General features: G+C 46.2%; 2 protein-coding genes across 2 annotated transcripts in view; one reads left to right on the top strand and one right to left on the bottom strand.

Moving 5' to 3' along the window:
• Positions 1-197: 197 nt before the first annotated feature.
• LOC111958605 (trypsin-like) lies at positions 198-2,544 on the top strand. The gene is given in 10 exon segments (XM_070442813.1): positions 198-286; positions 535-543; positions 546-690; positions 1,065-1,163; positions 1,304-1,419; positions 1,422-1,463; positions 1,688-1,696; positions 1,699-1,824; positions 2,039-2,224; positions 2,288-2,544. Coding segments are annotated over 9 exon segments (732 nt in total). The 5' UTR covers positions 198-246; the 3' UTR covers positions 2,185-2,224; positions 2,288-2,544.
• Positions 2,545-7,971: 5,427 nt separating this feature from the next.
• LOC112081001 (E3 ubiquitin-protein ligase CBL-like) overlaps positions 7,972-10,066 on the bottom strand; it is a 16,740-nt gene continuing 14,645 nt past the window's right edge. The window contains exons 7-10 of the mRNA XM_024146949.2: positions 9,514-9,629; positions 9,321-9,379; positions 8,579-8,643; positions 7,972-8,406 (exon numbers count right to left, since the gene is read on the bottom strand). Of these exons, the coding sequence (XP_024002717.1) occupies positions 8,345-8,406; positions 8,579-8,643; positions 9,321-9,379; positions 9,514-9,629 (302 nt within the window). The 3' untranslated portion in view covers positions 7,972-8,344. The remainder of the gene's footprint in view (positions 8,407-8,578; positions 8,644-9,320; positions 9,380-9,513; positions 9,630-10,066) is intronic.

The raw sequence follows: 10,066 nt of genomic DNA, 5'->3' as shown, positions 1-10,066 counted from the left end.
TAAGGTAGGGTTTGAGGGGTGGGGGGGAGGGCAGATGGGATGTGAGGGGTAGGGGAGTAAGGTAGGGTGTGGGTGGGGGAGGGCAGATAGGGTGTGAGGGTAGGGAGGGCAGATAGGGTGTGCTGGGTAGGGGAGGTAGGTAGGGTTTGTGGGGTGGGGGAGGGGAGATAGGGTGTGTATAAATAAAGTCCATGCGCGTGTCCAGGTGTCTTTGATCAGCCAGTGTTCACCGGACAGACAGACACCATGAGACTGCTCGCTCTGATACTGCTGGTTGGAGCTGCTGGTAATTAAACACATACACACACACACACACACACTTTAACATACTCTACCAATTATATATCAAAAACTATTCGTAAGGAATATTAATCTTACATATAGCTTATAACAGCTTTCAACTTTTTTACCAAACAGGCTGTTTCTGTGATGTAGAACAATTCTGATGAATACTATTCAGAGTGCATCAATGTCCTCATCTCTCCCCTCTTGTGACCACTCTCTCTGTATGGTGTCTCTCTCTGTGTGTTTCAGTGGCAGTGCCCGTGAGGATGGTAAGATCATCGGTGGCCAGGAGTGTGAACCTCACTCCCGACCCTGGATGGCCTCCCTCAACTACGGGTACCACTTCTGCGGAGCCGTGCTCATAAACGAGCAGTGGGTGCTCTCTGTCGCTCACTGCTGGTACAAGTGAGTAAGGGTGGAGGGCAGGGGAGGGAAAGGAAAGGGGGATACCTAGTCAGTTGTACAACTGAATGCATTCAGCAGAAATGTGCTTTCCGCATTTAACCCAACCCCTCTGAATCAGAGGTGCGGGGGTCTGCCTTAATCGACATCCACGTCTTCGGCGCCGGGGAACAGTGGTTAACGCATTGCTCAGGGGCAGAGCCACAGATTTCTGGCCATATGAACCAAAAGGAGGGCTCTTCTATGTCTTCCGCAGTGTGACACTTTGAATGTTATCAAACTGACATGAGTTTCTCTGTAATCATAGTTGTATCACCCTGTCTTTCCCTTTGTCCTCTTCCTCCTCTCCTTCCTCTCCTTCGTCCTCCTCTTCTCAGCCCCTACGCTATGCAGATCATGCTTGGAGAGCACAACCTGCGTGTGTTTGAGGGAACTGAGCAGCTCATGAAGACTCAAAACATAATCTGGCATCCCAGGCAAGCTACACCCACACTTACCCTTACACATCACTTTAGGGAAGCCATTTTAATAAAACAATCGAACCGAGACTGAATGGAGTTTTATCACATTACATGATCAATACAAATCCTTGGCCTCTCTTCTCTTCTCTCTGTAGCTATGACTACCAGACGCTGGACTATGACATGATGCTGATCAAGCTGTTCCACCCTGTGGAGATCACTGATTATGTGAAGCCCATCCCGTTGCCCACCAGCTGCCCATATGCAGGCCTCCCTGCTCCGTCTCTGGCTGGGGCAACATCGCCACCGAAGAGGGTGAAGCGGACCAAATACCCCTGCACTTTACCTTTAAAAACTTTAACCACAGAAATTACACCACCAACACACACTATACCAAACAAACTTTACCAACATTAATTATACCCTCAGTACCTTTATCCACACACACTCTAACAACACACGCTCACCCGGAGAAGAGGTATGACTACGGATAAATTATATTAAATAACTAAATCTCCCTGCTTTTATTTCTTTCTCAGTTAACATGCCCGCCGTCTGCAGTGTCTGGATGTGCCCATACTGGAGGATGAGAAGTGTGAGATGGCCTACCCTGGCATGCTCACCCGCAGGATGGTGTGTGCCGGATACATGGACGGAGGCAGAGACGCATGCAACGTACGTACAGTATATGACACCTTTTTGATGAGCCCTTTTGCTATCTTTGTTGTGCAGTCATTTAGAAAACACAGTGGTACATATTAGGATCAACCTGAATTGATTTCTTACCTTCTCTGTCTCTATCCCTTTCCTCTCTCTCTCTCTCTCTCTCTCTCTCTCTCTCTCTCTCTCTCTCTCTTTCTCTCTCTCTCTCCTCTCTCTCTCTCTCTCAGGGGACTCTGGCAGTGGTCTAGTGTGTTTGGGTGAGGTTCATGGCCTGGTGTCCTGGGGTCAGGGCTGTGCCGTGCCGGATCCCGGAGTCTACGTCAAAGTGTGTGAGTTCTCCTGGATCGATGAGACCATGAAGGCCAACATGTAACACCATAGCTCTTTCCTCCCTGTCTCTCAGACCTCCACTCCTCAACTTTCCCTGTCTCTAGACTCCCTCCTCCAAACTCTTCCCCTGTCTCTCAGACCTCCACTCCTCAAACTCTTCTCCCTGTCTCTCAGACCTCCACTCCTCCAAACTCTTCCTCCCTGTCTCTCAGACCTCCACTCCTCCAAACCCTTCCTCCCTGTCTCTCAGACCTCCACTCCTCCAAACTCTTCCTCCCTGTCTCTCAGACTCCTCTCCTCCAAACTCTCCCCTCTCCTCTCTCGTTCTCCTCCTAGTTTAATACTAAAGTGGAATCAGCACAGTGTAAGCATGTCAAACACAATAAAGCCTGAAGTTACACTATCTTCCATCTGTCTGTCTTAGGAACTACACTTTCATTACTATGTGCATTTTTATTGGTATGATCAGTGGGCAAACTTCTGAGTACATTTTAACAACTTGAGGGAGGTGCAAAAGTTTTATTTGGGTTTCATGTTTGATCATATTAACATACAACTATAGTATGTAGGCTATATACCGTACTAGTCATACATCCCGACAAGGTCTGAGGGACTCTGCCCCACTCTGTAATTTGCAGTCATGAATTAAAGCCGAGGTTTGCAATATGTTTTAAGTATGGGGTAAATTATGAGGTAGCATATTTTCAATGCCCTACATACACACATCAAGCAATGAAAGAATTTGAGCTGTTATTGGAACTGTGCAGCAGCTAACTCTGTTTGCTGTGCAGCAGAGGGCATCAGTGAGTTGTTCCATCAGTCTGTCCTTCTCACTCCACTTTGATGTATTATTAGTAGATCAACAGGGCATTCTCCCTCCATATTAGGGCAACACAAGAATACATACAGTGGGGCAAAAAAGTATTTAGTCAGCCACCAATTGTGCAAGTTCTCCCACTTAAAAAGATGAGAGAGGCCTGTAATTTTCATCATAGGTACACTTCAAACTATGACAGACAAAAATGAGAAGAAAATCCAGAAATCACATTGTAGGATTTTTAATGAATTTATTGCAAATTATGGTGGAAAATAAGTATTTGGTCAATAACAAAAGTTTATCTCAATACTTTGTTATTACCCTTTGTTGGCAATGACAGAGGTCAAACGTTTTCTGTAAGTCCTCACAAGGTTTTCCACACACTGTTGCTGGTATTTTGGCCCATTCCTCCATGCAGATCTCCTCTAGAGCAGTGATGTTTTGGGGCTGTTGCTGGGCAAACCCGGACTTTCAACTCCCTCCAAAGATTTTCTAATGGGTTGAGATCTGGAGAGACTGGCTAGGCCACTCCAGGGACCTTGAAATGCCTTCTTACGAAGCCATCCTTCGTTGCCCGGCGGTTGTTTGGGATAGTCATGCTGAAAGACCCAGCCACGTTTCATCTTCAATGCCTTGCTGATGGAAGGAGTTTCCTCAAAATCTCACGATACATGGCCCCATTCATTCTTTCCTTTACACGGATCAGTCGTCTGGTCCTTTGCAGAAAAACAGCCCTAAGCATGATGTTCCAACCCCCATGCTTCACAGTAGGTATGGTGTTCTTTGGATGCAATTCAGCATTCTTTGTCCTCAAACACGAACGAGTTAGATTTTACCAAAAAGTTATATTTTGGTTTCATCTGACATTCTCCCATCTTTCTTCTGGATCATCAATGCTCTCTAGCAAAACTCAGCGGCCTGGACATGTAACTGGCTTAAGCAGGGGGACACGTCTGGCACTGCGGATTTGAGTCCCTGCGCGTAGTGTGTTTACTGATGGTAGGCTTTGTTACTTTGGTCCCAGCTCTCTGCAGGTCATTCACTAGAACCGTGTGGTTCTGGATTTTTACTCACCGTTCTTGTGATCATTTTGACCTCCAGGGGTGAGATCTTGCGTGGAGCCCCGAATCGAGGGAGATTATCAGTGGTCTTGTATGTCTTCCATTTCCTAATAATTGCTCCCACAGTTGATTTCTTCGAACCAAGCTGCTTACCTATTGCAGATTCAGTCTGTCCCAGCCTGGTGCAGGTCTACAATTTTATTTCTGGTGTCCTTTGACAGCTCTTTGTCTTCGCCATAGTGGAGTTTGGAGTGTGACTGTTTTGAGGTTGTGGCCAGGTGTCTTTTATACTGATAACAAGTTCAAACAGGTTGCCATTAATCAGGTAACGAGTGGAGAACAGTGGAGCCTCTTAAAAGAAGAAGTTACAGGTCTGTGAGAGCCAGAAGTCTTGCTTGTTTGTAGGTGACCAAATACTTATTTTCCACCATAATTTGCAAATAAAATTCATTAAAATCCTACAATTGTGATTTTCTGGATTTTTTTCTCATTTTGTCTGTCATAGTTGAAGTGTACCTATGATGAAAATTACAAGCCTCTTCATCTTTTTAAGTGGGAGAACTTGCACATTGGTGGCTGACCAATAATTTTTTGGCCCCACTGTATACATAAGGTATAGAAGATAACAATGGCTGTTTTTCAGGAACAGTGGAATGGACCTTTCTTATTCCTATTAATCCATCCATTCTTGAGTCAGTCAGAGATGTTTGTGCTTATCTTCTCCCAGAGTCAGGAGGACATGGTTCTCTCCCGCCTCTCTGGCTGCACCCGAAACTCTGACGTCCGTTCACTCCTTTCTTTCTTTGTCTCTTCTGTTTCACTGAATCTCTGAGCCCCTAAAGGCTGCTCCACCTACAAGATAAATGTTAGATCAATAGATAGATAGATAGAGAGAGGTTTGTGAAGGTCACTAACTCTCAGTGTGTGTTACAGTAAGTGGAAATCCCCTGTAAATAGTTGTATTATGGTAAAGAACAGCCCTCCACTCCCTCCCTCCCTCCCCCTCCTCTCTGATACTCACCTCTCCTCCACGGGACTGGGAGGAGAACACAACAGGAGTGGAGGTTTGGCTCTGAGACAGGAATCCTCACTGTTACCAGGGAACACAAACAACATTTCACCACGTCATGTTTTAACACGTTTGGAAAGCTAATACTGTAATAACAGGTGCTATACAAATAATGTTTACAATTAAATGTGGCCACATTTAGCTATTTTATGTATAGCAAGCATATTGTTGTGTTACAACTAAAAATAACACAACTTTTTTGAAGAAAGTCCCATGATGGGACAGGCAATGGGTGGCCTGTGAGAGATTGGGAGTGTGGGCGTTGTCTGAACCCCATGAAATTCTGCCTCCTCACTACTAGCTAGCTCCTCCCACTGACATCTTAAGTGGGAGGGAGACAGAACACGAAGAGCTCTCAATCCAAGTTTCAATGAGGAAGTACTGTAACCAAATGATTTATATTAGTTGTGTAACATTAAGTCACACGAACAAAGTGGTGAGTGTTCAGGTTTATTTGAGCCAAACCATACAAACCAAAAAGTGGTTTATAAAAAATGTATTCAGAAAACTGTATGGCTTACAGCCAGTAAACTCAGACCTGGGGAGGAACAAACAGTGAGCTAACATGGTCACATTGCCCTGTTTTTTATTCCCTGAGTTCTTTAGGATGTGGCTACAGTACCACAATTATTCTTTCTGCAGACTCTTCCATAGTCCTTTAAAAGCCTAAAAATGCAGTTATCCATCCACTGCGTAGTGGCATTTAGAGCTCACCTGTTAGTGCTGGCACGTTGGTGTGTTGAGCCGCTCTGTCTGAGGGGGTGTCACTAGTGAGGCCTGTGGTGGGAATAAGGACACCACCCTTTACCTGTCTACCGAAGCCCAGTTATCAGTGAAATTGGGTTAGACTTCTTATTTCCATTGTGGTACTGTTTACTATCAATTTCTGTATGAGTGGTGTATGGGGGAACTTACAGAACGCGAAGTTAGAAGTGGGAGTATTTGCCATATATCGGGCACAGAGGCCGTAGAGCGGTTGTGGGGAAGGGCAGACTGGGAGAGAGTGCGTCGTTTGGGAGGGAGGGGGTAGGAACGAGGCGAGAGGAGCGATTGGGGAAGGCTGTGGTATGTTTTGGAGGGAGTGGAAGGTCTGACGTTACGGAGGAAGGGCTTTAGGGAGGAGTGGAACGCAGCATCGTTGCATCCTCGAAGAGCGGGAAGACCGAGAGAGAGGAGAGGGAAGGAGAGAAGGAGAGAGAGTGTAGAGGAAGGGATGGAGAGAGGAGGTAGGAAGAGGAGGAAGAGGACAGGGAGGAAGAAGAGGAGGTATGAAGGAGAGAGAGAGTAGTCAATGCAAGGGAGAGACCGTGCGAGGTTCGAGGAGACAGGTGAGGAACAGAGGACAGTAAAAAAGAGAAACGCACCGATCCTTGGCCACAGGAGGGCGAGGCGCGCATCCTAGAGACAGAGAAGAAGGAAGATTTGGGCGCGAGTGGGGTCTGAGGACAGGGGGGCGCTGTGGATGTCATCATGTTGCTCTACACGGTACTATTCGATCCCAGGGAGGATCTCAACACTTACCGTACTCCGGGTATCCGGGCACGGCAAGCCCTGCCCTGGACACCAGCCATGAACCCTCACCCACACAACTAGACACTGCCAGTCACCCTGAGAGAGAGGAGAGAGAGAGGAGAGAGAGAAAGAGAGAGAGAAGAGAAGAGAGAGAGAGAGAGGAGAGAGAGAGAGAGGGAAAGGATAGAGACCAGAGAGAGGTAAGTAAATCAATTCAGGTTGAATCCCTAATATGGTACACTGTGTTTCTAAATGACTGCAGCAACAAAGATAGCAAAGGGCTCATCAAAAAGGTGTCATATACTAGTACGTATGTTGCAATGCGTCTCTGCCTGCGTCCATGTATCCGGCACACACCATCCTGCGGGTGAGCATGCCAAGGGTAGGCCCATCTCACACTTCTCATCCTCCATATGGGCACATCCAGACACTGCAGACGGGCGCGCATGTTAACTGAAAGAATAAAAGGCAGGGAGATTTTAGTTATTTAATATCAATTTATCCGTAGTCATCTCTTCTCCGGGTGAGGCGTGTGTTGGTTAGAGTGTGGGGGTGTGGATAAAGGTATGAGGGTATAATTAATGTTGGTAAAGTTGTTTGGTATAGTGGTGTGTGGGTTGTAATTTCTGTGGTTAAAGTTTTGTAAGGTAAGTGCAGGGGTATTTGGTCCGTCTCACCCCTCTTCGTGGCGATGTTCCTCAGCCAAGAGGGAGGGCAAGGGGAGGCTGCATATGGGCAGCTGGTGGCAAACGGGATGGGCTTCACATTAATCAGTGATCTCACGGGTGGACCAGTTGGATCAAGCATCATTGTCAATAGTCAGCGTCGGTAGTCTGCTTAAGAGAGAAGAGAGAGAGGCAAGGGATTTTGTATTGAATCATGTAATGTGAAAACTCCATTCAGTCTCGGTTCGTTGTTATAAAATGGCTTCCTCAGTGATGTGTAAGGGATGTGTGGGTGTAGCTTGCCTGGAATGCCAATTATGTTTTGGAGTCCTTATGAGCTGCTCAGTTTCCCTCCAACATCACGCAGGTTGCTCTCTCATGCATGACCTGGCTGCGTAGGGGAGAGAGGAGATCGAAGGGAGTGAATGGGAGAGGAGAAGAGGCAAGGGAGACAGGGTGATAACAACTTATGATTACTGAGACAACTCATGTCAGTTTGGATACTTCAAGTGTCACTCTGCGGAAGAACATAGAGAGCCCTCTCTTTTGGTTTATGGGCCGATCTGTGCCTGCTGGAGCAATGTGTTCCACTGTTCCCTCGGCGCTGAGACCGTGGATGTCGATTAGGCGACCGCACCTTGAATTCAGAGGTTGGGTTTTAATGCGGAAGAAATTTCTGCTGAATGCATTCGTTGTAACACTACATACACACATCAAGCAATGAAAGAATTTGAGCTGTTATTGGAACTGTGCAGCAGCTAACTCTGTTTGCTGTGCAGCAGAGGGCATCAGTGAGTTGTTCCATCAGTCTGTCCTTCTCCATTCACTTTGATGTCATTATTAGTAGATCAACAGGGCATTCTCCCTCCATATTAAGGCATACATAAGATACATATACATAAGGTACATGAGATTAACAATGGCTGTTTTTCAGGAACAGTGGAAATGGACCTTTCTTATTCCTATTATCCATCCATTCTTGAGTCAGTCAGAGATGTTGTGCTTATCTTTTCTCCCAGAGTCAGGAGGACATGGTTCTCTCCCGCTCTCTCTGGCTGCACCCGAACTCTGACGTCCGTTCACTCCTTTCTTTGTCTCTTCTGTTTCACTGAATCTGAGGCCCCTAACCAGGCTGCTCCACCTACAAGATAAATGTTAGATCAATAGATAGATAGATAGAGAGAGGTTAGTGAAGGGTTCACTAACTCTCAGTGTGTGTTACAGTAAGTGGAAAATCCCCTGTAAAATAGTTTATTATGGTAAAGAACAGCCCTCCACTCCCTCCCTCCCTCCCCCTCCTCTCTGATACTCACCCTCTCCACGGGACTGGGAGGAGACACAACAGGAGTGGAGGTTTGGCTCTGAGACAGAATCCTCACTGTTACCAGGGAACACAACAACATTCACCACCGTCATGTTTTAACACGTTGGAAAGCTAATACTGTATACAAGGTGCTATACAAATAATGTTTACAATTAAATGTGGCCACATTTACTATTTTATGTATAGCAAGCATATTGTTGTGTTACACTAAAAATAAACACACACTTTTTGAAGAAAGTCCCATTGGGGACAGGCATGGGTGGCCTGTGAGAGATTGGGAGTGTGGGCGGTTGTCTGAACCCCCCAGAATTCTCCTCCTCACTACTAGCTAGCTCCTCCCACTGACATCTTAAGGGGAGGAGACAGAACACAAGAGCTCTCAATCAAGTTCAATGAGGAAGTACTGTAACCAAATGATTTATATTTAGTTGTGTAACATTAAGTCACACACAAAGTGGTGAGGTTTCAGGTTATTGAGCAAACCATACAAACCAAAAGTGTTTATAAAAAATGTATTCAGAAAACTGTATGGCTACAGCCAGTAAACATCAGACCTGGGGAGGAACAAACAGTGAGCTAACATTGGTCACATTGCCCTGTTTTATCTCCTGAGCTTCTTTAGGATGTAGGCTACAGTACACAATTATTTTCTTTCTGACAGACATCTTCCATATGTCTTAAAAGCCTAAAATGCAGTTATCCATCCACTGCAGTATGCATTTAGAGCTCACCTGTTAGTGCTGGCAGTGTGGTGTGTGAGCGCTCTGTCTGAGGGGGTGTCACTGTGAGCCTGTGGTGGAATAAGGACACACCTTTACCTGTCTACCGAAGCCCCAGTTATCAGTGAATATGGGTTAGACTTCTTATTTCCATTGTGGTACTGTTACTATCAATTCTGTAGAGTGTGTGTWTGGGGGAACTTACAGAACGCGAGTTAGAGTGGGAGTATTTGGCCAGTATATCGGGCACAGAGGGCCGTAAGGGGGCTTGTGGGGAAGGGCAGTGGGAGAAGGTGCTGTGTTTGGGAGGGAGGGGTGGAGAGAGAGAGAGAGAAGAGAGAGGGGATGGAAATGAGAGAAGAGAGAGAGAGAGTCAATGCAAGAGAAACCCCTGCAGACAGACGACAGTAAAAGACGAACCCCACCCGCCACCCCACACACAACAAAACACACCCTCTTCATATAGGCGCAGGTGTTTTCATGACTATGTGTACATCGTCCAGGTATCTTCCTCTTTCCTCTTCCCGGCTGACAGACAGGTAAGCTCCACCAGGATGGACTCTGTGTTCCCTCTGATGGTCACTCAGCACAGTAAGGGATTGGGTGTGTCCATCCGGCTTCTGTCAACACATGGAATATCTCACCACTTGGTTTTTAGCAGAATAAACTATTATCTACACATCTGTACTCGTCTGTTAATGTGTGGAACTCAGCGTGTCGTTGTACATTTGTTGTATTGTGTATCAGAATCATTTCAC

Source organism: Salvelinus sp. IW2-2015, unplaced genomic scaffold (genome assembly GCF_002910315.2).
Source record: "Salvelinus sp. IW2-2015 unplaced genomic scaffold, ASM291031v2 Un_scaffold16647, whole genome shotgun sequence".
NCBI lineage: Eukaryota > Metazoa > Chordata > Actinopteri > Salmoniformes > Salmonidae > Salvelinus > Salvelinus sp. IW2-2015.
The sequence above is the reverse complement of the archived record's forward strand: the minus strand, read 5'-3'. Positions and strand labels throughout refer to the sequence as shown.